We start from the raw sequence: 27,931 nt of genomic DNA on the forward strand, positions 1-27,931 counted from the left end.
AAAGTCACCGTTTATAAGAACTTTAAGGCACCTGTGTTGGATAATGCAGGGACAGCTTCTCTGCTCTGGGGGTGTTTCGGTACTAGGATCTGCGATCCTCCCGGGAGGCCATTTCCTGCCCCCATAATCACTGAAGCACGCTTGTAAACAACACACGGAGAGATGAGAGAGGCCATCTGTAACTTAAGGAAACTGTTATTTTATAAATCATTTAAAGATTCTAAACATATTCTTTGTAAGGAGGTATGCCTATTTTACAAAGTACAGCCGGGTGCGGTGGCTCATGGCTGTAATCCCAGCATTTTGGGAGACTGAGGCGGGCGGATCACCTGAGGTTGGGAGTTCGAGACCAACCTGATCAACATGGACAAACCCCGTTTCTACTAAAAATACAAAATTAGCAGGGTGTGGTGGCGCATGCCTGTAATCCCAGCTACTCGGGAGGCTGAGGCAGGAGAATTGCTTGAGCCTGGGAGGTGGAGGTTGCAGTGAGCCAAGATCATGCCATTGCACGCCAGCCTGGGTGACAAGAGTGAAACTCCATCTCAAAAAACAACAACAAAAAACCCAAAGTATAACTGGGCTTTTTGAGGAACATGAAACATGCCCAGTGTTTGAAGTAGAATAACTACCGAACTGTCCACAGGACTAAACTTTGTTTTTTTCTTGAAAAAGCTCTACCAGAAAAGTCACTGTCTTCTCCCTTGCCACAGAGTATTAGACAGGAGGAGAAATGATATTCTGGGGCCCTTCGTTCTACAGATGTTTGAGTGCTAATTGTATTCCAGATTCCCAAAAAGCTATTGCCAGGTATCTCTGGGGCTACTGATTTCCTGATCATAATACAACGGCCACCGACGGGCACTTCTTGGGCACGCTCAGGGTGGGGAAGCTCTGAGCAGCGGCGTGGATCTGGCATTCTTTTCCACGAATGCACCTGAGCTACTTGGTCACCAGTGGTAACACAGCAACCAGGGTTCCGACCTAGGGAACCCCGTACCCTTCTGACTGGAATGGGGTTGGGCTCTTGCTACACATCCTGGTGGAAGGGAGCCATCCTTACCCTTGGTCTCTTAAAATCTAAACCACAAACAGCAACGAATCCCCTGCCGCCCCCGGTTCTCATACGGTCTGTATTTGACTCGCCAGCTTGGAGAGGTCTGGTAGAGAAAAGGATTCTTTTTAGGTTTGACAACAAAGAGAAGAACTCAGGGCCGGGCATGGTGGCTCACACCTGGAATCCCAGCACCGTGGGAGGCCAAGGCAGATGGCACACCTGAGGTCAGGAGCTCAAGACCAGCCCGGCCAACATGGAGAAACCCTGTCTTCACTAAAAATACAAGATTAGCTGGGTGTGGTGGCGCATGCCTGTAATCTCTGCTGCTAGGGAGGCTGAGGCAGGAGGATCGTTTGAACCCGGGAGGTGGAGGTTGCAGTGAGCCAAGATTGTGCCACTGTACTCTAGCCTGGGTGACAGAGACTCTGTCTCAAAAAAAAAAAAAAAAAAAGGCCGGGCTCAACACCTGTAATCCCAGCACTTTGAGAGGCTGAATCACCTGAGGTTGGGAGTTCAAGACCAACCTGGCAAACATGGAGAAACCCTGTCTCTACTAAAAATACAAAATTAGCCGGGCGTGGTGGCACATGCCTGTAATCCCAGCTACTTGGGAGGCTGAAGCAGGAGAAATGCTTGAACCTGGGAGGTGGAGGTTGCGGTGAACCGAGATTACGCCATTGCACTCCAGCCTGGGCAACAAGAGCAAAACTCCGTCTCAAAAACAACAACAACAACAACAACAAAAAAACTTAGAAGGAGGCATATGTGTTATAAAGTCTTTACTACAAGTTTGATTTTATTAGTGTTTGGTTAGTGACTCTGCCAAGAGTACAGAATGAAGGGCAGAGAATAAGGACTGGAAAACTGGCAGGAAACACACTGAGAGCCGCCATCCCTGGAGGAAACTGCTCAATACAATGGCTCCATATTCACTTCTCTAGTCACAATTTATACTCCACCGATTTTCACAAAGGATTCCGGGAAGCTGGATGCCGTTAAGTGGAACCCGGTGTCTCTGGAGGTAAGCTGCCTTACTGATTCCTTGTTTTTCAATTATTTTTCAATTACAGTGTAACTACTAAGAGTTTCAGCTCCCACTGGAGTGCTGCACACATCTCATTACTACTAAAACCACAGGAATGTTCCAGGGAAACAGACTATCATCATCGAGTGAGGTGGAATCCAGCCAAAACCCCAGGCTAACCTCCAGATGCCTGCAGATCAGCTAAAATCCTTTTAAAGGACTTGGACTCTCCAGATACTAGTTTTAAGTCTTTTCTGGGAACTGGGAGTTTGTATTGGAGGCCACTTAACCATTTCAAGAAATATCCACCAAAATAGGTGTCTCTCTGACTGCAATGGTTTCTGAGTCCCCCCAGCCCTCGTATCCCAGGCTTGGGACTGTTGGGAAAGTCCCGTCTCCTGTTGAAAGCTCAGCAGCAACAGAACCTGTTTAGTTTAGTTTTGTTTGAGACAGGGTCTTACTCTGTCACGCAGGCTGGAGTGCAATAGTGCAATCTTGGCTCACTGTAGCCTCAGTCTACCAGGCTCAGGTGATCCTATCTCAGCTTCTCGAGTAGGTGGGACTACAGGCATGTGCCACCATGCTTGGTGAATTAAAAAAAATGTTTTTTGTAGCGATACGGTCTCACTATATTGCCCAGGCTGGTTTTGAACTCCTGGGCTCAAGCGATCCTCCCACCTCAGTGTCTCAAAGTACTGGGATTACAGGCATGAGCCTCCACACCCAGCCAACTCAACGTACTAGGATTATAGGCGTGAGTCACCCACCTCAGCCTCTCACAGTACTGGGATCACAGATGTAAGCCTCTACACCGGGCCTGCAGAACCCACAGAACCCACACCTGGTCCGCAGAACCCGCACCCAGCAGCAGAACCTCTTATTTTTTTTTTGACATGGAGTCTCACACTGTCATCCGCGTTGGAATGCAGTGGCGCGATCTCAGCTCACCGCAACCTCCGCCTCCTGGGTTCATGCCATTCTCCTGCCTCAGCCTCCCGAGTAGCTGGGACTACAGGCGCCCGCCACCACGCCCAGCTAGTTTTTGTATTTTTAGTAAAGACAGGGTTTCACCATGTTGGCCAGTCTGGTCTTGAACTCCTGACCTTGTGATCTGCCCCCCTCAGCCTCCCAAAGTGTCGGGATTGCAGCCGTGAGCCGCTGTGCCCGGCTGGCAAACAAAACCTCTTTTTTTTTTTTTTTCAGACGGAGTCTCGCTCTGTTGCCCAGGCTGGAGTGCAGTGGCCGGATCTCAGCTCACTGCAAGCTCTGCCTCCCAGGTTCCCGCCATTCTCCTGCCTCAGCCTCCCGAGTAGCTGGGACTACAGGCGCCCGCCACCTTGCCCGGCTAGTTTTTTGTATTTTCAGTAGAGACGGGGTTTCACCGTGTTAGCCAGGATGGTCTCGATCTCCTGACCTCGTGATCCGCCCGCCTTGGCCTCCCAAAGTGCTGGGATGACAGGTGTGAGCTGCCGCACCCGCCCGGCCATAACCTCTTTACCTTGTGTTCCACGGGCTCCTTTCCTGTGGGTCAAAATCCCCTTGGGACCCTAAACTGAAGACCTTACAAGGGTGGGTGGTAAGTCCAATAAACAGGATTTCATCTTCCGGAGCTCCTGCATTTCATCGTCCCACGGGCCACAGTGCAGCGACAGAACCTCCTCAGCCTTCTGTATTGTGCTCAGGGCTTCGGGTACTGCAAACCTGAGCCAAGGGAGGTAAGAGGAGTTAGTTCACTGATTCGGGAGGCAAATGTTCATTGAGGGCCTACTCACACACCGTGAAGAATATAAGATCATTTCTGTCATCAAGGATCTTACAGTCCCGAACAGTAAGACACTGTCACAAACACGCTGCAAAGCAGAATGTGAGAAAAAAGTTATGAAAGACAGTATAGACTCCAGGATCCTGAGAACAAGAGGCAAATCTCAAAGTGTTTTTTTCTTTGAGACGGAGTTTCACTCTTGTCGCCCAGGTAGTGGTGCGATCTTGGCTCACCACAACCTCCACCTCCCGGGTTCAAGTGATTCTCCTGCCTCAGCCTCCTGAGTAGCTGGGATTACAGGTGTGCGCCACCACACTCGGCCTCAAAGTATTCATCTGGTATTGACCACAGGTTTACACAGCAGTGTTCATTTTAGAGTGACCATCTTAGGGCTGACCTCTGACCTAACTCTGCAGCCCTTTTCCCTCGCTCTGACCAAACAGAATGTCTCTGTGTCTTGGGTATCGGCCCACTCACCATTCATAGCCTTAGGTTGAACCTTTTTTTTTGAGACGGAGTCTCGCTCTGTCGCCCAGGCTGGAGTGCAGTGGCCGGATCTCAGCTCACTGCAAGCTCTGCCTCCCGGGTTTACGCCATTCTCCTGCCTCAGCCTCCCGAGTAGCTGGGACGACAGGCGCCTGCCACCTCGCCTGGCTAGTTTTTTGTATTTTTTAGTAGAGACGGGGTTTCACCGTGTTAGCCAGGATGGTCTCGATCTCCTGACCTCGTGACCACCCGCCTCGGCCTCCCAAAGTGCTGGGATGACAGGCGTGAGCCACCGAGGTTGAATCTTTAAACACTTTCTCATAGCAATGTACACCAAGGGCAGCTTTACCAAGGTTGGAGGTGTTCCACCCAGAAATCCTGAAATTGGGCCCTAAATGGTCTCAGTACAAAAGCGGATTTGGCATTAGCGTATCAGTGTGCTGTTCTTTCCTTTTAACCTTCAAAGCAGGTTCCTCTGCTTAGAACAGAGGATTAAAAAAAAAAAAACAAAAGCTGGGCGCGGTGGCTCACGCCTATAATCCCAGCACATTGGGGGGCTGAGGCAGGTGGATCGCTTGAGGTTGGGAGTTCGAGACCAGCCTGACCAACATGGAGAAACCCTATCTCTGTTAAAAAATATAGCCGGGCGCGGTGGCTCAAGCCTGTAATCCCAGCACTTTGGGAGGCCGAGACAGGCGGATCATGAGGTCAGGAGATCGAGACCATCCTGGCGAACACGGTGAAACCCCGTCTCTACTAAAAAATAAAAAAAAAAACTAGCCGGGCGAGGTGGCGGCGCCTATAGTCCCAGCTACTCGGGAGGCTGAGGCAGGAGAATGGCGGGAACCCGGGAGGCGGAGCTTGCAGTGAGCTGAGATCGGGCCACTGCGCTCCAGCCTGGGCGACAGAGCGAGACTCCGTCTCAAAAAAAAAAAAGAAAAAAAAAGAAAAAAAAAATACATATATAAAAAATTAGCCAGGCGTGGTGGTGCATGCCTCTAATTCAGCTACGTGGGAGGCTGAGGCAGGAGTATCACTTGAATCTGGGAGGCGGAGGTTGTGTTGAGCCGAGATTGCGCCGCTGCACTCCAGCCTGGGCAACAAGAGTGAAACTCCATCTCAAAAAATAACAGCAACAACAACAAAGCAGGGTTTCTCAACCCTGATACTATTGACACTGTGGGCTGAATCCTTCTTTGCTGGGGCTGGTGGGGTGCGGTGCACTGTCCTGTACATGGCAGGATGCTTAGCAGCACCTCTGGCCTCTTTCCACTAGATGCCAGTAGCACCCCCCCCTTCCAAGTCATGACAATCAAAAACGTCTCCAGAGATCGCCTGAGCCCAGGAGTTTGAGGAAGCGGTGAGCTGTGACCGTGCCACTGCACTCCAGCCTGGGCAAGACAGCAAGACCCCTTCTCAAAAAAAAAAAAAAAAAAAAAAGTCTCCAGGCAGTGCCACATGTTGTCTGGGGGTAAAATCAGCCCTGATTCCCTGGTTCAAGCAAATGCTTTACAAGGAACAGGATGCAGAGGAGGGAGAAGGCAGAGAGCCTGGAGTTGAGAGTGCTGGGAATGAGACAGCCAAGGGGGCTGTGATGAACCCGAGAGAAACGGGAAGGAACACTATCCTGGAGGGTGGGTGGGGCTGCCTGGCCAAGTTCTCTCTGGGAAATTCACTTGAGATCTAAGAGCTTTCCCCATATCTGCCAGGAGGAAATTCTTTTTTTTTTCTGAGACAGAGTCTCGCTCTGTCACCCAGGCTGGAGTGCAGTGGCGCGATCTCGGCTCACTGTAAGCTCCGCCTCCCGGGAGGAAATTCTAAAGCGTTAAGTTTGTTAGAAAAACAGAAGGCAAAGCTCTCTCCTAAAGAGGAAATAAAGAAGTTTCAACATGCTTTTAAAAACACCATAGAAAAAAAGTAATACCCAGAAGAGCCTAGGAAAAGAACAGTGTGTGCCCTGTGAGGTGGGAAGAGGACTCACCCATTGAAGAAGATCTGGGCCAGTTTGAAGAGCTCATGGCCCATTTCAATGCTGGACGGCCCGTGGCGAACCTCCACCACGCGGAGACTCTTCTGTAGGTGGGTGGCTGACTTTTGCCAGTCCCCTGTGAGAAGAGAAAAGTCTTGTTCCAGAAAAGAACCACAGTCAACTGCGGATGCACATTTTTGGGGTGAGAAAACGGAATGAGAGGGGGAGCGGCGTCCGTTTACAGAGTGGGGGTAACCAGGCAGACAAGGCCGGGGCCACGATGAAACACCCACGGCAGACCGTTCCTGACACAGAACATGAAGGCCGACGCCGTACCTAAGGCAGCACAGGCCCGGGCCAGGCCGTCCGCGATCTCTCCCACCATGGCGTGTTCTGCCCACAGGAAGCTCTCGGCATCACGCTGGCACCCCGACAGCAGCTGAACGGCTCGCTCTGTCAATTCAGAGGAAAGAGGCCTCACTACAGACATAAGCCCAGTCCTAGAAATGAGAACCCAGGTCTCAAATTCTCTGAATCAGCTGGGCTGAATGTGGACATTCTCCTCGGCCTCCCTGGGTTGTCACCAACCCACAGTGTCTGTTCTCTTATGTTTTCTCTGTCAGTGGAGAGAGGCGCTAGGGGAGGCCTTCCCACATTTACCCTGGGGTTTCAACATCAACTTGCCAACTCGACCAACTCTACCTTCCACGTACGACCATGACTTCTCTTGACCCTGAAATCTAAGCTAAAGGTCAACTTTCATAAAGCAGGGTAAACACAATCCCATGACGTCAAGCTCTAAGGCAGGGTTTTCAAGGGCGATGGGGAGCTCCACAACTCTCCTTCTGAAAAGAGCAAGACACTCCTATCAGCTGGGCTCTCGCCCCACTGCTCCGCAGCACAGACCAGCTCTGAGGAGGGCAGAACCGCCCTTCTAGGAAGTTACGTTGCTAGGCCCTGGAATTAAAATAAATGACACTGAACTTCTGGAACTGCACAAAGCTCACGGATGTCAGTGATGACCCGTTCGCTGGCAGGGGTACTTCAACTTAGCAATCGGATGCAGAAAAAAACAACAGCCGAAATCACCTGGCCCCTTTTCAAGGGCCCCACAGTAACAGGGCTGGTCAGGGTTTGGTCTCACTGGCCTATATAGCCATCTTGTGGCTGGCATGGGGATAATGACATTCGATTCTTCCATCAGTACTGAGTATCCTTGAGTCCAAAATGGTATCAGAATGAATAAAAGGGAAGGGGCTGGAGGACCAAAGCGGGGAGCCAGTCTCACCTAGTTCCCCATCTCTGAGAAGCTTCTGGGCCACTCCGACCTGCTGCTGAAGGTCCTGTAACCGAGAGACTAGGTGGTCTCTGCTGACGACGGATTCTGCACAAGATCTGTTGCCACAGCGCAGCACGCCATCTCCCTGTGGAAGTCAGTTTCCTCTTTATTCCAATGCCAGGGTCGGTTATCAACATTGCCTGTGCTTACATTATAGGATTGCTCCACAGTTTCTTACCTCATGGAGGAAAGAGACGCCTGTAATAACACATCGCGACCAAAGCCTGATAGAATTTGGTTTGATGGTGGCAGTTCCAATGAAGGCAGGAGCTGATCCCACCTGAGGTTTCATTCTTGGAACAGAACGGGCATAGTGCACCATTTCTTTCCATTTCCATAGCCCCTCTCGTCGCTTTTTGGGGCCAGGACTTTAGATGACGAACATTTCTAGTGGTTATGAAAAAGTCCTAAGAAAACCAATAGAAAGGCCGGGCGCGGTGGCTCACGCCTGTAATCCCAGCACTTTGGGAGGCCGAGGTGGGTGGATCATGAGGTCAGGAGATCGAGACCATCCTGGCTAACACAGTGAACCCCGTCTCTACTAAAAATACAAAAAATTAGCTGGGCATGGTGGTCGCAGGTGCCTGTAATCCCAGCTACTCAGGAGGCTGAGGTCAGAAAATGGCATGAATCCGGGAGGCGGAGCTTGCAGTGAGCTGAGATCCGGCCACTGCACTCCAGCCTGGGCGACAGAGCAACACTCCGTCTCACCAAAAAAAAAAAAAAAGAAAACCAATAGAAAGGCCGGGCGCGGTGGCTCACGCCTGTAATCCCAGTGCTTTGGGAGGCCGAGGCGGGTGGGTCTCTTGAGGCCAGGAGATTGAGACCAGCCTAGTTAACATGGAGAACATGGCCAACCCATCTCTACTAAAAATACAAAACTTAGCTGGGCGTGGTGGCGTATGCCTGTAATCCCAGCTACTGGGGAGGCTGAGGCAGGAGAATTGCTTGAATCTGGGAGGTTGAGGCTGTGGGAAGCGGAGATCGTGTCACTGCACTCCAGCCTGGGTGATAGGGTGAGACCCCATCACAGGAGAAAAAAAAAAAAAAAAAAAAGAAAACCAATAGAAAAAGGTGCTAGGTATGATCGCCCTACATTTGACCTCGGGTCTGTAAGTTTAGCTTTCTACACAACCAGCTCTGCGTTTCACTCACGACTCTCCTAAGAAGAATACGGCACCTCTGGCAGAGGGGAAATCCTCTGAGGTGGATATGTGCTGTGTTTCAAAGGCCAATATCTATTTTCTTTCTTTTTTTTTTTTTGAGATGGAGTCTGGCTCTGTTGCCCAGGCTGGAGTGCAGTGGCCGGATCTCAGCTCACTGCAAGCTCCGCCTCCCGGGTTCACGCTATTCTCCTGCCTCAGCCTCCCGAGTAGCTGGGACTACAGGCGCCCGCCACCTCGCCCGGCTAGTTTTTTTGTATTTTTTAGTAGAGACGGGGTTTCACCGTGTTAGCCAGGATGGTCTTGATCTCCTGACCTCGTGATCCGCCCGTCTTGGCCTCCCAAAGTGCTGGGATTACAGGCTTGAGCCACTATCTATTTTCTCATTTGGCAACAGCAACCCAGTTTCTCATGAGGATCCCTCTCACCCTCAGTCCCACGGCTGGTGCCCTACAGCTGAGGGTGTGGCATGTGGCTCACGTATAGCCCCTTTCTCTGGCCCATATGGCTGGAGGAAAACTATGTCGCCACAGTTCTCGGGTCAATGAAACTCAGTAGCATCTTTGCCCTGGCTGCTGTTAGAGCGGTGTGTGCTCTTATCCTCCTTGGCAGGAGGTCCGCAGCCTGGCAGCTCTCCTGCACCATAACAGGCAAGTCTGGCCGGGCGCGGTGGCTCAAGCCTGTAATCCCAGCACTTTGGGAGGCCGAGACGGGCGGATCACGAGGTCAGGAGATGGAGACCATCCTGGCTGACACAGTGAAACCCCGTCTCTACTAAAAAATACAAAAAATTAGCCGGGCGAGGTGGCGGGCGCCTGTAGTCCCAGCTACTCGGGAGGCTGAGGCAGGAGAATGGCGGGAACCCGGGGGGCGGAGCTTGCAGTGAGCTGAGATCCGGCCACTGCACTCCAGCCTGGGCGGTAGAGCCAGACTCTGTCTCAAAAAAAAAAAAAAAAACAAAAAAAAAAAACAGGCAAGTCTGTGTAGGATGGGCCACCACGGAGAAAATGAAGCTGAGAGGGCTGGACAGAAAGCCCCTGGATCAAGCTGTACCTTAAGTAGACTTATCCTGGAATTTTTTTCTTGAAATTTTTTTTGGTAGAGACAGGGTCTTGCTATGTTGCCCAGGCTGGTCTCGAACTCCTGGCCTCCAAGTGATCTCCCCACCTCAGCCTCCCAAAGTGCTGGGATAATGGGCAAGTGTCACTGTGCCTGGCCTATCCTGGGACTTTTCAATGACTTACTTGAGCAAATAGATTCCCAGTCTCCCCCACACCAGTTCAGAAGGGATTTTCTGTCCTTTATAAGAGAAACATTAAACGGAACCTTTCCCTGTAGTTTCTGTGGAGGGGAAGCAGTGTATGCGGCTGACTGGCTACAATGGAGGACGACTGGCTACAATGGAGGTGGCTTCCTCCCAAACACTGATCACCCTCGGGCTGGAAAACTGACCTTCGGGAAAAGTAGAGGGGAGAGGAGAGAATTACCTGCATGGGCGCTCTGCAACTGTTGCAACAGAATGCTTTCCACCTGGGGCCTGCAGCCATCCTGTGTGCCTCAGTCTGACAAGCTGGACAGGTGCAGTCAAAGAAATACTGAGACCTCAGCTTCTGCTGCCTTTCGGCAACCCCCATCCGGCTCTTGTGAGGCCCTGGAGGGAGATCACCCTCAGCCAATATTGAAAGCAAGAGTCAAACACGACTTAAAAACCTTCAGCTTAGCGGAGGGTCTGGACAATTACTTATCATGTGACAGCTAGTCTTTACTCAGACATTTGTGGAACTGGATACTAAAATAAGCTTCCAAGTTGCTGAGACAGGAAGAAAGAGAAGCCAAGAAGTTGTTCCTAGCCCATTTTCAGAACAGGAAATACATAGTGATTAAACAGAGCAAGACATAGTTTAGCCACAAGAGAGCCCTCGTACGAAGGCCCTTCCTTCCTTCCTCCCTTCCTCCCTCCCTCCCTTCCTTCCTTCCTCCCTTCCTTGTTTTAGGCCTAAGTGTTCTCTGCCTCTTCCAGGAAGCAGACAGTAGACAGGTGAAGTCACATGCCCGGGGGCTTGCTGACTTGCATCCACCCGTCCTTTTCTGTTGGAGAAGGGCGGGACAGCAGTGCGGAGGGATGGCTCACCATAGCAGTGGAGAATCTCTTGCCCCTTTCCAATCCGCTGTGATGCCCGGATGGTGGCGACAGTGCTAATGAAGGACACGCTGGTGTTGGGGCTGCAGGAGTGGTTCAGGAGGCTGATAACAGGGAAGATGCCTGTGGCAAGGCGCACCTGCCTGCTGTCAGTAACGATGCTCCCTTTAGATCCTGACAGGGCAAGAGGAAAGAAGGAAAAAGGTGTCAGGACATGAGCCCTGGCCCCGCCGTCTATGCCTCAGAAGATGAGCCAGGCAGCTAGGCCTGCAGCCCGTGTGAGTCATGACGCCACAGCCGGATCCAATGTAAATCAGATGGAACATGACTCATGGCAAGCTCCGGTCCCCAGGAAGCAAAGTGGATGAACCACACCAAGTCCACTGGAGTCCTGGAACCTAACGACTGTGTCTCTACACCACGAAATAGCCAAAGATGAGAACTTATAGAAAAGCAATAAAAAAAGAATGAAGAGTAGGGAGCGTTCTAGATAGTTTCATGATGTTCCTGAGGGAGAACACAGAAACCAGAGCCCCTGTCGAGGTGACTTCCCAAAGACTTTTAGAGCCCAAAGGCTTTTGTTTATCTGGTCTTTGGCTGGTTAATAGAACAAGCGACCTAGTTACTAACCCGAACTTTATATATTTAAGCAGGCCAGGCACCGGGGCTCCTGCCTGTAACCCCGAGGCTCAGGCAGAAGGATTGCTTGAGCCCAGGAGTTCACGGCCAGCCTGGACAACACAGCTAGATTTGGTCTCTAAAAAAAAAAAAAAATTAAAAAAATTAGCCAGCCATAGTGGTGCATATCTGTAGTCCCAGCTACTCAGGAGGCTGAGGCGGGAGGATCAATTGAGCCCTGGAGTGTGAGGCTGCAGTGAGCCATTATTGCACAGTTGCACTCCAGCCTGGGTGACAGCAGGCCCTGTCTGGAAAAAAAAAAAAAAAAAAAACACATAAAAAAAATAAATAAAAAATAAATATTTAAAAAAAGTTTTACCATATTTGTAAAATTTATTATCTTCTTCTTTTTTGGTCTTTTTTTTTTTTTTTTTGAGACGGAGTCTCGCTCTGTCGCCCAGGCTGGAGTGCAGTGGCCGGATCTCAGCTCACTGCAAGCTCCGCCTCCTGGGTTCACGCCATTCTCCTGCCTCAGCCTCCCAAGTAGCTGGGACTACAGGCGCCCGCCACCTCGCCCGGCTAGTTTTTTGTATTTTTTTTTTTAGTAGAGACGGGGTTTCACTGTGTTAGCCAGGCTGGTCTCAAACTCCTGACCTGGTGATCCACCCGTCTCGGCCTCCCAAAGTGCTGGGATTACAGGCTTGAGCCACCGCGCCCGGCCCTTTTTTGGTCTTTTCAAGCCCATAGTAGTTTACTTTAAAATTTTGTTCATTTTGGCTAGGTGCAGTGGCTCACACCTGTAATCTCAGCACTTTGGGAGGCTGAGACAGGCGGATCACAAGGTCAGGAGATGGAGACCATCCTGGCTAACATGGTGAAACCCCGTGTCTACTAAAAATACAAAAACTTAGCTGGGTGTGGTGGTGGGCGCCTGTAGTCCCAGCTACTCGGGACACTGAGGCAGGAGAATTGCTTGAACCCGGGAGGTGGCGGTTACAGTGAGCTGAGATCGCGCCACTGCACTCCAGCCTGGGCAACAGAGTGAGACCCTGTATCCAAAAAAAAAAAAAAAAGAAAGAAAAAGTTTGTTCATTTGAGAAAAGAAAACATAGTGGCTAATTAGCATTTAAAAGTCCACTTGTGCCGTTTCACTCAGCCAGAGGCTCTACCTGTGCCGGTTTCTGTCAAAGCCATCTGCCCTAGGACTATGTACAGTAAAGATAATCTCGGGCACACAGAAATGCTTCAAGTATGTTCAGTAGCCTCAGTTTAAGCACGAGGCAAATTATGTTTCCAACAAAACAGGTTGGAAGATAAAAGATACTAGTATCTAAGAGGAAACATTCAGTTTTCTGGAAAACTGGAAAAAGCATCAAATAATTGTGATATCACCGAACACATGCCAGGAATCTCAAAAAAACCACTCACCAGGGTGGGCACCGTGGCTCATGCCTGTAATCCCAGCACTTTGGGAGGCAGAGTTGGGCGGATCACCTCAGGTCAGAAGTTTGAGAGTAGCCTGGCCAAAATGGCAAAACCCTGTCTGTACTAAAAATACAAAAATTAGCTGGGCATGGTGGCATACGCCTGTAGTCCCCGCTACTCTGGTGGCTGAGGTACAAGAATTGCTTGAATCCAGGAGGCAGAGGCTGCAGTGAGCCAAGATCACACCACTGCACTCCAGCCTGGGTAACAGAGCAAAACTCTGTCTCACAAAACAAAAAAATTCATCAAAGAAATAAATAGTCTAGGTATAAATGTAATGGATAAAGAAAATATTATGAACCATCACATGAAAATGTTTTATAGGCTGGGTGCATGGCTCATGCCTGTAATCCCAGCATTTTGGGAGGACGAGGCAGGCGGATCACTTGAGGTCAGGAGTTTGAGACAAGTCTGGCCAACATGGTGAAACCTCGTCTCTACTAAGAATATAAAAACTTAGCTGAGCATGGTGGCGTGCACCAGTAATCCCTGCTACTCGGGAGGCTGAAGCTGGAGAATCACTTGAAACTGGGAGGCAAAGGTTGCAGTGAGCCAAGATCGCACCGCAGCATTCCAGCCTGGGCGACAGAGTGAGGCTCTGTCTCCAAAAAAAAAAAAAAAGTTTTATAAAGGAAAACCCTAAATGTAGGAATAACAGGAATGATGTTGTCTCTCTGGAGGCAAGTCTACTATCTGTTGCTAAGGAGAACAAGAATAGAACAAGTAAATACATTTCACAGGGAATCCAAATGACTCAATTCTAGTTAATAATTCTACAGACTGTATTAAAATCTCTCATCAGAGCTTCTCCGAAGTGCTTCACTGATTTTGTTTCTTCTTCTCCGCCTTGTTCAATGCCCACCTTCTGGTGTATGTGCTAATGAGCAGTGAAAATGCTAAAAGGCAGGTGGCAGGAAGGAGCCGGCCAGGGCATGGACAACTTGTAGTCTGAATAATCAGCACGTGCATAATTAAAAGTGGACTTGCATTGCCAACTACTGATAACTGGCAATCTATGTTAGAACCGCTGCTAAAATTTTCCAGAAAAGAATGATCACACTACAGTGAGTAATGTCAGCTCTGTGAATTATTTATAGATTACCCTCTGACAGAAGTAGGCCCAGGAACTGTGGGTATTTATGTCAGAGTTAAATCTCTAATTATTTCTAAAAAATTAAGTATTGATTTTTAAAAATTACTCAATATTTTGCATTAATCATCTATCAGTAGAGATAACAGAAAGTGAGAATATGTATGTACTTCATCAACCAAATTTAATCTGTGACATTTTGTATTAAAACAAAGAGGGAGTGATTCTATACCAAAAGGGTACCTTGCTAATATCTCTAGTGTGTTTATTTTTATTTATTTATTTATTTATGAGACATAGTCTCACTCTGTTCCCCAGGCTGGAATGCAGTGGCATGATCTAGGCTCACTGCAACCTCCGCCTCCTGGGTTCAAGTGATTCTCCTGCCTCAGCCTCCCGAGTAGCTGGGATTACAAGTGCCCACCACAACCGGCTAATTTTTGTGTTTTTAGTAGAGATGGGGTTTCACCATGTTGGCCAGGCTGGTTTCGAACTCCTGACCTCATGATCCACCCGCCTTGGCCTCCCAAAGTGTTGGGATTACAGGTGTAAGCCACCGTGCCTGGCCATCCCTAGTGCATTTAAACTGGGATTTAAGTAAAGAAAAAAAGATTCATTCACAATACTTTAAGAATATACATCCTTTGGTATATATTTTACATAATGAGAAAATTGTGGGTGTGTGTCTAATCAAGGACCCAAACTAAAGATAGACTCCTTCGGCCAGGCGCGGTGGCTCACACCTGTAATCCCAGCACTTTGGGAGGCCGAGACAGGTGGATCATGAGGTCAGGAGATCTAGACCATCCTGGCCAACATGGTGAAACCCCATCTCTACTAAAAATAGAAAAAATTAGCCGAGCGTGGTGGTGGGCCCCTGTAGTCCCAGCTACTTGGGAGGCTGAGGCAGGAGAATGACATGAACCTGGGAGGCAGAGCTTGCAGTGAGTGGAGATCACACCAGTGAACTCCAGCCTGGGAGACAGAGCAAGACTCCGTCTCAAGAAAAAAATAATAAAAAAATAAAATAAACATAAATAAATAAAGTAAAAAAAAAAAAAATCCTTCGTTGCTGAAGAGTGAAAGCAACGGGCAGTGAATTGATGGGATGTGACAGGACACAGAAACCCAGTAAAACCGTGTTATGACAGGAATCCAGATAGATCACGAATGTACCATTCCCACTGAGACAGAGCCACATGCCACGGTCTAGAAAAATCATCAGCGGCCAGTTCCGTCCCTTGAGATAAGCCCTGGTGCGAGGTTTCTGGGGAACTTTGATTAAATAGGATTTATGCAAAGATAATAACATACATTTTTATAGGTTTTTGTCAGTCTATCCTAGTTAACACTTTAATCCTTCGCCTGCACTGCTAATGAAACAGATGCTAATGAAATTCAACGAGAACACTAAATTGGGAGGCACTGGAACCCCAAAGAAATAATAAAAAGGGATATAACAAGATTAGAAATAGGAGCAGACTAAAACAAAATGAGATGAAATTTAAAAATGAAAGTGAACCTTGCTGGTGGGCGCGTAACAGTGGAACTTTCCTGGAGGGCAATTTTGCAAGATGTATCAAGTGCCTTAAAAATGGTCACAGAAGGCCGGGTGCAGTGGCTCACGCCTGTAATCCCAGCACTTTGGGAGGCTGAGGTGGGAGGACTGCTTGAGCCCAGGAGTTCGAGGTTACAGTGAGCTATGATAGCCCCACTGCACTTCAGCCTAAGTGACAGAGTGAGACCCTGTCAAAAAAAAAAAAAAGCCACTAATTGAAATTACGAAAGGAATACGTGGTAGTCAGAGAAAAATTTAAAAAATTGAACATTACAGAGAAAATGACAGTCACTTGCAATGCCATCACGCAGATATAACATGTTGTCTTTAAATCCTAACCTAAAATGCATTTTAGAATTAAAAATACAGGTCTGGTGCGGTGGCTCACCCCTGTAATCCCAGCACTTTGGGAGGCCGAGGCAGGAGGATCACTTGAGCTCAGGAGTTTGAGACCAGCCTGGGCAATGTGGCAAAACCCTGTCTCTACAAAAAATACAAAAGTTAGCCCGGTGTGGTGGTGCGCACCTGAGCCCAGCTACTTGGGTGCCTGAGGAGGGAGGAGCACTTGAACCCTGGAGGTCAAGGCTTCAGTGAGCTGAGATCGTGCCACTGCACTCCAGCCTGGGCAACAGAGACCCTGTCTCAAAAAACAAAAACAAAACCAATAAAATAACTTGCTGCTGTGATAGGCCCACAAAAGTATCTGGTTGTAATTACTAGAGAGAGGTTAGAGAGTGACCGTTTTTATTTATCACTATTTTATTTATCATTATCGATAAATAATATCAATCATGACCGATTTTATGTATCATTATCAATACAGTGCTTGTGTATGTGTGCTTTTAACAGCTGTACTGAGATAGAATCCGTCTACCATAAAATTCACTTACGGGTACAGTTCAGAGCTTTTTTGGGGGGAAAGTTACATGATTGGGCAAACACGACCGGTTTTACATTTTCATCATTATGCACATTTTTATTTTTACCTTGCTTTTTTTAGACAGGGTCTCACTCCGTTGCCCAGGCTGTAGTGCAATGGGCTGACCTCAGCTCACTGTGGCCTTGACCTCCTGGGCCCAAGTTGTCCTCCCACCTCAGACTCCCGAGTAGCTGCGACCACAAGCACGCACCACCACGCTCAGCTAATTTTTGTATTTTTGTAGACATGGAGTTTAGCCATGTTGCCCAGGGTGGTCTCTTAACTCCTCAGCCTTCCAAAGTGCTGGGATTACAGGTGTGAGCCACTGTGCCTGGCCGCTATGCATATTTCTAAACGTTGATTTTAAGAGCTGTATAGCTGCTAGAGATGTTCCCTCATTTTGTCCATTTACATCTTAATTTTTGTTTATGAGGTTTTTTTGGGGGGGGGGTGTTGTTAAAACAATGACAATTTCATTTGTTCACAATTCTGTACCCCAGCAGTTTTGGCTCAGCTCAGTTGAATATTATTTTTTTTCTGCTGGTTTTGCCTGGGGCTTACTCACATGCCTGCATTCCTGTGGCAGGTGGTCTTTTATCCTCAAGGCAGCCAGCCCAGGCTTGTTCACAGGGCTACAGTATCATTCCAAGACGGTGACAGTGGAGGCAATTAAGGCTTAGACTCCAAAGTTACATAACATCACTTCTGTCTATTGGTCAAAGCAAGTTACAGAGCTATCCCAGATTCAAGGGAAGGGGAAAAAAACCCTCCACTTTTTAACAAGAGAAGCAGCAGTGTCAAGCTGCAAAGAGGCAACTTACAGGGATGGGAGAAACTGTGGTCATGTTTGTAAACGGCCTTCCCCAGAGGCTCTGAGGCTTATCCAATCTCGTCATGTCCACAACGACACTGAGATACACAGAGGTTCAGGAGATTAGGTCTTCTGCCTCTCAGTGTGGTTTTTTTTTTTGAGACGAAGTTTCACTCTTGTTGCCCAGGCTGGGGTGCAGTGGTGTGATCTCGGCTCACTGCAACCTCCGCCTCCCGGATTTAAGCGATTCTCCTGCCTTGGCCTCCTGAGTAGCTGGGACTACAGGCACCTGCCACCATGCCCAGCTAATTTTTGTATTTTTTTTTTTTTTTTGGAGATGGAGTCTCGCTCTGTCACCCAGCCTAGAGTGCAGTGGTGCAATCTTGGCTCACTACAACCTCCGCCTCCCGGGTTCACACCAGTCTCCTGCCTCAGCCTCCTAAGCAGCTGGGACTATAGGTGCCTACCACCTCGCCCGGCTAATTTTGTGTATTTTTAGTAGAGATGGGGTTTCACCGTGTTAGCCAGGATGGTCTCCATCTCCTGACCTCGTGATCCGCGCGCCTCGGCCTCCCAAAGTGCTGGGATTACAGGCATGAGCCACCGCACCCGGCCTACGAGCTGTTCTTTTGTTGTTGTTCCCAGTGGTAGGGTCTTGCTATGTTGTCCAGGCCGGTCTCGAACTCCAGGGCTCAAGTGTTCCTCCCGCCTCAGCCTCCTATCTATCTATCTATACAGAGAGAGAGACTTCCTCTGTCACCCTGGCTGGCGAGCAGTGGGGCGATCTCAGCTCACTGCAACCTCCACCTTCCAGGTTCAAGCAATTCTCCTGCCTCAGCCTCCCGAGTAGGTGGGATTACAGGCACCTGCCATCACGCCCGGCTAATTTTTGTATTTTAAGTAGAGATGGGGTTTCACCATGTTGGCCAGGCTGGTCTCAAACTCCTGACCTCAGGTGATCTGCCTGCCTCAGCCTCCCAAAGTGTTGGGATTACAGGTGTGAGCCACCATGCCTGGGCTGTTGAGACAGGGTCTCACTCTGTCAACCAAGAGAGAGTGCAATGGCACCATCATAGCTTACTGCAGCCTTGACTTCCTGGCTCTATGGATCTTCCCACCTCGGCTGCCTGAGTGGCTGCGACCACAGGCGTGTGCCACCATGCCCAACTGATTTGTAAACTTTTTTGTAGAGATGGGCTCTTGCTGTGTTTCCCAGGCTGGTCTCCAACTCCTGGGCTCCAGCGATTCTCCCACCTCAGTCTCCCAAAGTGCTGGGATTGCAGGCGTGAGCCACTGTGCTTGGCTTTGGTCTGTTCTTGAGAGATGTGTCTTTTCTTTTTTTGAATTACGGCTAAATATGTTCCTTAAAAGTTTTAAAGAATTCACATGGAAACAAATGGATCTGGCTTATTTTTATGGAAACATTTTGATAACTTGACTCTTCTACAATTACTGGTTTTTTAAAGTGCTTTCCTCCTTCTGGGACAGTTTAGGCAATTGTTTTTTTCTTTTTAAAAAATTATTATTATTTTTTAACAAACAGGGTCTCATCATGTTGCCCAGGCTGGTCTCGAACTCCTGGACTCAGGCAATTCTCCCACCTCGGCCTTCCAAAATGGTGGGATTACAGGAGTGGGCCCCCGTGCCTGGCTCTTTTTTTTTTTTTTTTTTTTTGAGACGGAGTCTCGCTCTGTCGCCCAGGCAGTGGCCGGATCTCAGCTCACTGCAAGCTCCGCCTCCCGGGATCACGCCATTCTCCTGCCTTAGCCTCCTGAGTAGCTGGGACTACAGGCGCCACCACCACGCCCGGCTAATTTTTTGTACTTTCGGTAGAGACGGGGTTTCACTGTGTTAGCCAGGATGTTCTTGATCTCCTGACCTCATGATCCACCTGTCTCGGCCTCCCAAAGTGCTGGGATTACAGGCTTGAGCCACTGTGCCTGGCTTTTTTAAAAAAATTTAATCCCAAGAGGGGATCTTGCTCTGACGCCCAGGCTGGGGTCCAGTGGCACCGTCATAGCTCACTGCAGCCTTGAACGCAGGCTCAAGCCATCCTCCCAGGCCAACCTCCTGAGTTGCTGGGACTACGGGTGCATGCCACCATGACTAGCCTTTTTATTTTACATTTTGTAGAGATGGGGGTCTCACTCTGTTTCCCAGACTAATCTCAAACTTGTAGCTTCAAGTGATCCTCCTTCCTCAATTCCTAAACTATTGGGATTACAGGTGTGAGCCACAGTGCCTGCCTGGCTTTTTTTTTTTTTTTTTTTGAGACGGAGTCTTTCTCTGACACCCAGGCAGGATTGCAGTGGCGTGATCTCGGCTCACTGCAACCTCTGCTTTCCGGGTTCAAGCAATTCTCCTGTCTCAGCCTCCCAAGTAGCTGGGACTACAGGTGCATGCCACCGCGCCTGGCTAATTTTTGTATTTCTAGTAGAGACGGGGTTTCACCATGTTGCCCAGGATGGTCTCAAATTCCTCAGCTCAAGCGATCTGCCCACCTCAGCTGCCCAAAGTGCTGGGATTAAAGGCGCGAGCCACTGCGGCTGGCTTCAGGTATTCTTTTTTTTTTTTTGAGATGGAGTCTCGCTCTGTCACCAGGCTGGAGTGCAGTGGCGCAACCTCGGCTCACAGCAACCTCCACCTCCCAGGTTCAAGCAATTTTCCTGCCTCAGCCTCCCGAGTAGCTGGGACTACAGGTGTGCACCACCATGCCCAGCTAATTTTTGTATTTTTAGTAGAGATGGCGTTTCACCACGTTGGCCAGGATGGTCTCTATCTCTTGACCTCGTGATCTGCCCGCCTCAGCCTCCCAAAGTGCTGGGATAATAGGTATGAGCCACCGCACCCGGCCCTATTAAGTATTTTAAAGGCAAGACATAGAATCAAGAGTTGGTAACTTTCTGCCATTTAATCGGGAAGCCCCATATATTTTTATGTTCAGAAAAACAGAACAAAATAAGTATATTAGAAAATGCAAGTGAGTGTACCCAAAGGATAACATAATTCTGGAAAAACACTCAACAGCTGTATTTTAGATGGTAGCAACGGCTCAAAGAAGCAAAGGAGGGCAGAGGAGAACACAGGCCAACTTGAAATGTGATTTAGTAGTTTCACGGGACCAGGCCAGTCCTATTTTTACATGTTCCATGTGCTTCAGGATGGGGAAGGGAATCTTGGCCAAAACATGTCTGCTGAGATACCTATATTCCATATAACCTGCCTGCTGAATTAAACATAAACACGCACATCAAAATAGGCTGACAAATTCTAGATGACCTGATGTGAGAAGATCAAATGAGCTAAGCATGTGTAGTTCAGTGAAGCCACATTTAATATTCATCTGTCTATAAAAACTCGGTTTAGCTAACACCTGGTTTCCTCTCTCTCAAGAGAGCTAATCAAAAAAATTAAGAAAAGTATAATGAATGGATTGAGTCAAAAAACATTTTCTGCTAAAATGAAGATCATAAAATAGAAAGACTGCAAATGCCGTTTTTCTAATAATAGCTGTATCTGTTGTCAGTACAGTCACACTGGAGATGTCAAGCTAGATCATGATTCTCGGCACATCCAAGCTTCCCGTCTATTTTTTTTTTTTTGAGACGGAGTCTCCCTCTTTTGCCCAGGCTGGAGTGCGGTGGCGCGATCTCGGCTCACTGCAAGCTCTGCCTCCCAGGTTCACGCCATTCTCCTGCCTCAGCCTCCCAAGTAGCTGGGACTACAGGCACCGCCACCACGCCCGGCTAGTTTTTTGTATGTTTTTAGTAGAGATGGGGTTTCATCGTGTTAGCCAGGATGGTTTCGATCTCCTGACCTCGTGATTCGCCTGTCTCGGCCTCCCAAAGTGCTGGGATTACAGGCTTGAGCCACTGCGCCCGGCCTAATTTTTCATATTTTCAGTAGAGACGGGGTTTCACAGTGTTAGCCAGGATGGTCTCGATCTCCCGACCTCGTGATCCGCCCACCTCAGCCTCCCAAAGTGCTGGGATTACAGGTGCCAGCCACCGCACCCGGCCCCCATCTATCTTAAGTAGTGTTATGTGTAGGCTCCAGTTCAGGAAAGCAGGGCTGAGCCGGCTGGTCTGTGTTTAGAGGTGGCCCCTTGAGGTCTGGCCACCTGATCAAAGGACGGGCAATATGTAGGCTGGCAGCTGCTGGTACAGTGTCGGGTGGAAGGCTGCACTGGGCTGGGTTCGTCTCTTGGCCATTTAGAAGAAATGGGAAATCTTTGTCAATTGGAAAAGAAGACAGAGAGTAGCTGAGTGAGTTAAGGGTCTGATACCTGGCCGGGCGTGCTGGCTCACGCTTGTAATCCCAGCACTTTGGGAGGTCGAGGCAGGTGGATCACCTGAGGTCAGGAGTTCGAGACCAGCCTGGCCAACATGGTAAAACCCCATCTCTACTAAAAATACAAAAATTAGCTGGGCGTGGTGGTGCATGACTGTAATCCCAGCTACTCGGGAGGCTGGGGCAGGAGAATCGCTTGAATCCGGCAGACGAGGTTGCAGTGAGTTGAGATCGCGCCACTGCACTCCAGCCTGGGTGATAGGGCAACACTCCATCTCAGAAAAAAAAGAGTTTGATATCTTACTCAACTACTGGGACTCTTCTTTCTGCAGTCTGGTTTGACTATTATTTCTGCCCTCCCTAAGGAGAAACTATATAGCTTTCTCTGGAATCTTGTGCATGTATTTTTTTTTTTTTTCTTAAGACAGGGTTTCACCCAGGCTGGAGTGCAGTGGTGCGATCATGGCTCACTGCAACCTCTGCCCCTGGGCTGAAGTGATTCTCCTGCCTCAGCCTCCCAGGTTTAAGCAATTCTCCTGCCTCAGCCTCCCAAGTAGCTGGGATTACAGGTGCGCACCACTGTACCCGGCTAATTTTTGTATTCTGTCATGTTGCCCAGGCTAGTCTCGAACTCTTGAGCTCAAGTAAGTGACCTGGCCCACCTCGGCCTCCCAAAGTGCTGGGATTACAGGCGTGAGCCACTGTGTCAGGCCTTTTGTGTATGTACCTTATAACAAACTTGCTATTACTGTTTAAGACAGTTTTCCTTCATAACCAAAAAATTTCAGGTTGAGTGCGGTGGCTCACACCTGTAATCCCAGCACTTGGGGAGGCTGAGGCAGGAGGACTGCTTGAGCCCAGGAGTTCAAGACCAGCCTGGGCCACACAGCAAGTCCTCATCTCTATTAAAAACATTTTAAAAGGCCGGGTAAGCACATATACACCATGGAATACTATGCAGCCATAAAAAAGGATGAGTTTGTGTCCTTTGTAGGGACATGGATGCAGCTGGAAACCATCATTCTTAGCAAACTATCACAAGAACAGAAAACCAAACACCGCATGTTCTCACTCATAGGTGGGAACTGAACAATGAGATCACTTGGACTCGGGAAGGGGAACATCACACACCGGGGCCTATCACGTGGAGTGGGAAGGGGGGAGGGATTGCATTGGGAGTTATACCTGATGTAAATTACGAGTTGATGGGTGCTGACGAGTTGATGGGGGCAGCACAGCAACATGGCACAAGTATACATATGTAACAAACCTGCACGTTGTGCACATGTACCCTAGAACTTAAAGTATAATTAAAAAAAAAAAAAAAGGAATTAAAAAAAAAGTTAAAAAAAAAAAAAAAAAAAAAAAAAAAGCCCGGGTGAGGTGGCTCATGCCTGTAATCTCAGCACTTTGGGAGGCCAAAGCAGTTGGATCACCTGAAGCCAGGAGTTCAAGTCCCACCTGGCCAACATAGCAAAACCCCATCTCTACTAACAACACAAAAAAATTAGCTAGGTGTGGTGGCGTATGCCTGTAATCTCAGTTACTTGGGAGGCTGAGGCATACGAATCACTTGAACCTGGGAGGTGGAGGTTGCAGTGAGCCAAGATTGCACCCCTGCACTACAGCCTGGGAGAGAGCAAGACTCTGTCTCAAAAAAAAAAATTTTTTTTTGTCAGCAATATGAACTTTTTAAAGAATTTAAAAAGAATTTTACAAACATAGCTTTACACAACTCTGTAAAGTTAGCTGGTATAAAACTACCCATTTTACATATGAGACACTGGGGCAGAACGGGATCAAATAATTTTTTTTTTTTTTTTTGAGACGGAGTCTCGCTCTGTCGCCAGGCTGGAGTGCAGCGGCGCGATCTCGGCTCACTGCAACCTCCGCCTCCCGGGTTCAGGTGATTCTCCTGTCTCAGCCTCCCGAGTAGCTGGGACTACAGGTGTGCACCACCATGCCCAGCTAATTTTTTTAAATTTTATTTTTAGTAGAGATGGGGTTTCACCATGTTGGCCAGGATGGTCTTGATCTCTGGACCTTGTGATCTGCCCACTTACCTGTGTGTTGCACGGTGGTCATCGCCTGAGCGTCGTCAATCTCCCTCTTACCTGTGTGTTGTACGGTGGTCATCGCCTGAGCGTCAGTCTCCCTGTTACCTGTGTGTTGTATGGTGGTCATCGCCTGAGTGTCAGTCTCCCTCTTACCTGTGTGTTGTACGGTGGTTATCGCCTGAGCATTACACTGCAGCTGTAACATGTGTCTCAGCATTGCCACTCCCCAAATAGTCACGTCGGGACACGACTCAGGTGTCACTGCTGCTGTGGGCTGAGAGGAGTTCACGCCTGTTGGGACGGCCTGTAAACCGGCTGCTTCCAGCTGCCTGCACAGTACAGAAACACAGAGGGCACAGAGGAATTTGTGCTCCGGGCTGTGGTTTTCAGTATGGGGCAAAAGGTTGAAGACAGCATCATAATCACTGTCATACTTCCCATTAGCATCGCATCCAGGAATCGGGGTCTCAACCATATTGCCATTTTTCTCACTCTCTCCTCGGCCATAATTAAGTGTCTTGACCTGATTGTCGCTTTCTGGTAAGCAGATGTCCTTGTTACTAATCTTAACACAAAGCTTCTTCATGATTTTGCGAACATCCTCAACTCCCACCACAAGAGTCAACCTCAGGGCAATGTGGCAAAAGACACCCAGTGTGAGAAGCAGCCCCCCCAGAGGACATTCTGTCCTGTGGTAGAGCTCCCAGGCCTGCTGCAAACACTCCTGGCTGCAATACTTGGCATAACTGCATCCGTCACACGGAACTGTGGCCAAAGTGTGCTTCAAACATCGGTGACAATAGAGGTCCCCATTGGTGACTCTGGTGTCCCACTGGCTGTCTAGGCCGTGATGCGGTGGTGGCAGTTCTCCGGGGTTGAGAACACTCACAAAAGCATCCTCCTTCACCAGGAGCTCTCCTGGGAGAATATCTTTCGTGGCAACGAGATAGCGACCTTTTAAAGGATCTATGCACAAGCCGACGGATGATGAGGCATTGGAAAGTCGTTCATTCTCTCCCCTGAGCGCCACATCCTCGAGGGTTTTGGCCAGAGTTGCTGGGAAGGTTTCTGTGGGACTCTCCTTTTCCTGTAGCTTCGTTTTCAGATGATGGAGGTTTCTCTGCAGAGTCTGACGGGGGACACCTGCTAGGGTTGGTGTGGCCGTGAAGTTCCTTTCAAGATCACCGACGGTCTGGCTCGCCTCCTGTAGTCTCCCCAGGGCCACCAGACATTCTCCTTTACGTAACATGATCTTGGGCTGCAGTCTTTCTGGATAGCCATGCGTCTGTGCTCTGCTAATGTCTTTAAGGCACGTCTGAAAACAGAAAGAAAATCCCACAATGACCCTTGGTCCCTAGTCTTCAATGTTTACTGAAAGTATTTCCAAAAATCTATAGGAAAGTTAAGGATTATTAAAAATGGAACAATTACAACCACATGCTTATTTAAATCATATAGTTTTGAGTGATCCTTTCAGTGATTAGCAATACTTGTTGAGGATACTGGTATGCTTAATGTTCTTGGATTAAATATTTCTATTTTTTAAGGAAAAAAAGTCTTCTGGATAGAAGAATTATAGTATGGGCCGGGCATGGTGGCTCAAGCCTGTAGTCCCAGCACTTTGGGAGGCTGAGATGGGCGGATCACGAGGTCAGGAGATCAAGACCATCCTGGCTAACATGGTGAAACCCCGTCTCTACTAAAAAATACAAAAAACTAGCCGGGCGAGGTAGCGGGCCCCTGTAGTCCCAGCTACTCGGGAGGCTGAGGCAGGAGAATGGCGTGAACCTGGGAGGCAGAGCTTGCAGTGAGCTGAGATCCGGCCACTGCACTCCAGCTTGGGTGACTGAGCGAGACTCCGTCTCAAAAACAAAAAACAAAAAACAAAAAAAACAAGAAAAGTTATAAAGGGTTAAATGTACTGGAAGTTCTTCTTCCTAATCATTGGCCTCAGTAGTCCAGGACTCTTGCTTAGAGTCTAGAGTTAGATTCCTGCTTTTCTCTTTTAGTCTGAAGGGCAGGTAAGTGTGGACTTCTTACTATTCTAATAGTTCTCAACTCTAGGGTATAATTTGAATTTTTGTAGAATTCTGAAACAGATGTATCAGAATGGCATTTTAGAGCTTGTCCTTAGACTTCTCTAATACAAATTCCAGATGCCTCAGAGATATCCTCCTAAAACATTAATTTGATTTTGGTCACTTCCTGTTTTAAAAACTCCACTGACACGGCTAGATGCCTGGCTCACGCCTGTAATCCCAGCACTTTGGAAGGCTGAGGCGGGAGGATCACGAGGTCAGGAGATGGAGACCAGCCTGAACAACGTGGTGAAGTGCTATCTCTACTAAAAATACAAAACTTAGCCAGGCATTGTGGCGGGTGCCTGTAGTCCCAGCTACTTGTGAGGCTGAGGCAGGAGAATGGTGTGGACCCGGGAGGCGGAGTTTGCAGTGAGCCGAGATCGTGTAACTGCACTCCAGACTGGGTGACAGAGCAAGACTCTGACTCAAAAAAAAAAGAAGCAAACAGTATACTTTGCAAACACTTGGAACCTGAAGTATTAGCAGCAATATGTCACTCAGCTAATCCTGACACTGAGCACTGCTGACCTGTTGGATACAGTCCACATCCCCAGGGAATGTCCCATCGCTCTTTCTTTCCTTCTTCTTTTGAGACAGAGCCCTCTCTTATCCAAGCTGGAGTGCAGTGGCACGATCTCAGCTCACTGACTCACTGCAACATCTGCCTCCCAGGTTCAAGGTATTCTCCTGCCTCAGCCTCCCGAGTAGCTGAGATTACAGATGCCCGCCACCTGCCCAGCTAATTTTTGTATTTTTAGTAGAGATGGGGTTTCACCATGTTGGCCAGGCTGGTTTCAAACTGCTGACCTCAAGTGATCTGCCCGCCTTGGCCTCCCAAAGTGCTGGGATTACAGGCGTGAGCCACCGCGCCTGGCCCCATAGCTCTTTCTTGTCAATCAATACTATCCCATATGGTCACCTGTCATCAGTGAAATGACTCAGGAGAAAGAGCAAGTTTAGTTATTTATATATATTTTTTGAGACGGAGTCTCGCTCCATCGCCCAGGCTGGAGTGCAGTGGTGCGATCTGGGCTCACTGCAACCTCCACCTCCCAGGTTCAAGCAATACTCCTGCCTCAGCCTCCCAAGTAGCTGGGACTACAGGTGCCTGCTACCATGCCCAGTTCATTTTTGTATTTTTAGTAGAGATGGGGTTTCACCATGTTGGCCAGGATGGTCTCAAACTCCAGACCTCGTCATCCGCCTGCCTTGGCCTCCCAAAGTGCTGGGATCACAGGTGTGAGCCACCATGTCTGGCCTAGTACATTTTTTTGAGATAGAGTCACCCAGGCTGGAGTGCAGTGGTGTGATCTTGGCTCACTGCAACCTCCACCTCCTGAGCGATTCTCCTGCCTCAGCCTCCTTAGTAGCTGGGAGTACACTACACTCGGCTAATTTTTATCCCTGTATTTTTAGTAGAAATGGGGTTTTACCGTGTTGGCCAGGCTGGTCTTGAATTCTTGACCTCAAGTGATCCGCCTGCCTCAACCTCCCAAAGTGCTGAGATTATAGGTGTGAGCGCCCAGCCCAACTTTAGGTAGATGCTAATGTGCTTCCAATTCAACCAATAGCAGCATGACCTGATTTGAGAGCTCCATGGAAGAAGCAGAGACGAAGGTCTAGTCCTCCAGTGAAGGCCCCCCGGACCCTCTGCACGCACACTAGGTATCTGATACTCACCTCGTACTGACCCAGGTGGAAGAGGGCTGCCGAGCGGTTAGCATAGCACAGCGACATGTCCTCAGTGTTAGGCCTTGAATGTGACACTCCCTGCAAAACAATGAACTGGTTAAAGGTATAAATGGAAACTAGCATCTCTAAAGTACATTTTTCAGATATTACGGGCTCTTGTACTAAAGACTGTGAAACTGGGAAAGTTACTGAACCTCGTTGTGCTTCAGCTTACGTTTTAACTACCTGAGAGCAAAGCTGTGAAGAGCAAGTGAGGACATCAGTATTAAAAGCACTTTGTCAGATACAGCTTCAACCACAAACAACACTGAAGGTCAATAAGAAACTAAGCAAAATACCTGCAAGCATAATATCCCATTTCCTGAATATAACAAAGGGTGGGTGGCACAC

The 27,931-nt window shown here is 48.6% G+C and overlaps 1 protein-coding gene across 1 annotated transcript in view; it reads right to left on the reverse strand.

Moving 5' to 3' along the window:
• Positions 1 to 2,827: 2,827 nt before the first annotated feature.
• SMYD4 (SET and MYND domain containing 4) overlaps positions 2,828 to 27,931 on the reverse strand; it is a 45,912-nt gene continuing 20,808 nt past the window's right edge. The window contains exons 4-11 of the mRNA XM_025362518.1: positions 27,530 to 27,619; positions 23,922 to 25,083; positions 10,932 to 11,114; positions 10,288 to 10,451; positions 7,587 to 7,722; positions 6,635 to 6,751; positions 6,311 to 6,434; positions 2,828 to 3,782 (exon numbers count right to left, since the gene is read on the reverse strand). Coding sequence (XP_025218303.1) covers positions 3,629 to 3,782; positions 6,311 to 6,434; positions 6,635 to 6,751; positions 7,587 to 7,722; positions 10,288 to 10,451; positions 10,932 to 11,114; positions 23,922 to 25,083; positions 27,530 to 27,619 — 2,130 coding nt within the window. The 3' untranslated portion in view covers positions 2,828 to 3,628. The remainder of the gene's footprint in view (positions 3,783 to 6,310; positions 6,435 to 6,634; positions 6,752 to 7,586; positions 7,723 to 10,287; positions 10,452 to 10,931; positions 11,115 to 23,921; positions 25,084 to 27,529; positions 27,620 to 27,931) is intronic.

Source organism: Theropithecus gelada, chromosome 16 (genome assembly GCF_003255815.1).
Source record: "Theropithecus gelada isolate Dixy chromosome 16, Tgel_1.0, whole genome shotgun sequence".
In the NCBI taxonomy this organism is placed as follows: domain Eukaryota; kingdom Metazoa; phylum Chordata; class Mammalia; order Primates; family Cercopithecidae; genus Theropithecus; species Theropithecus gelada.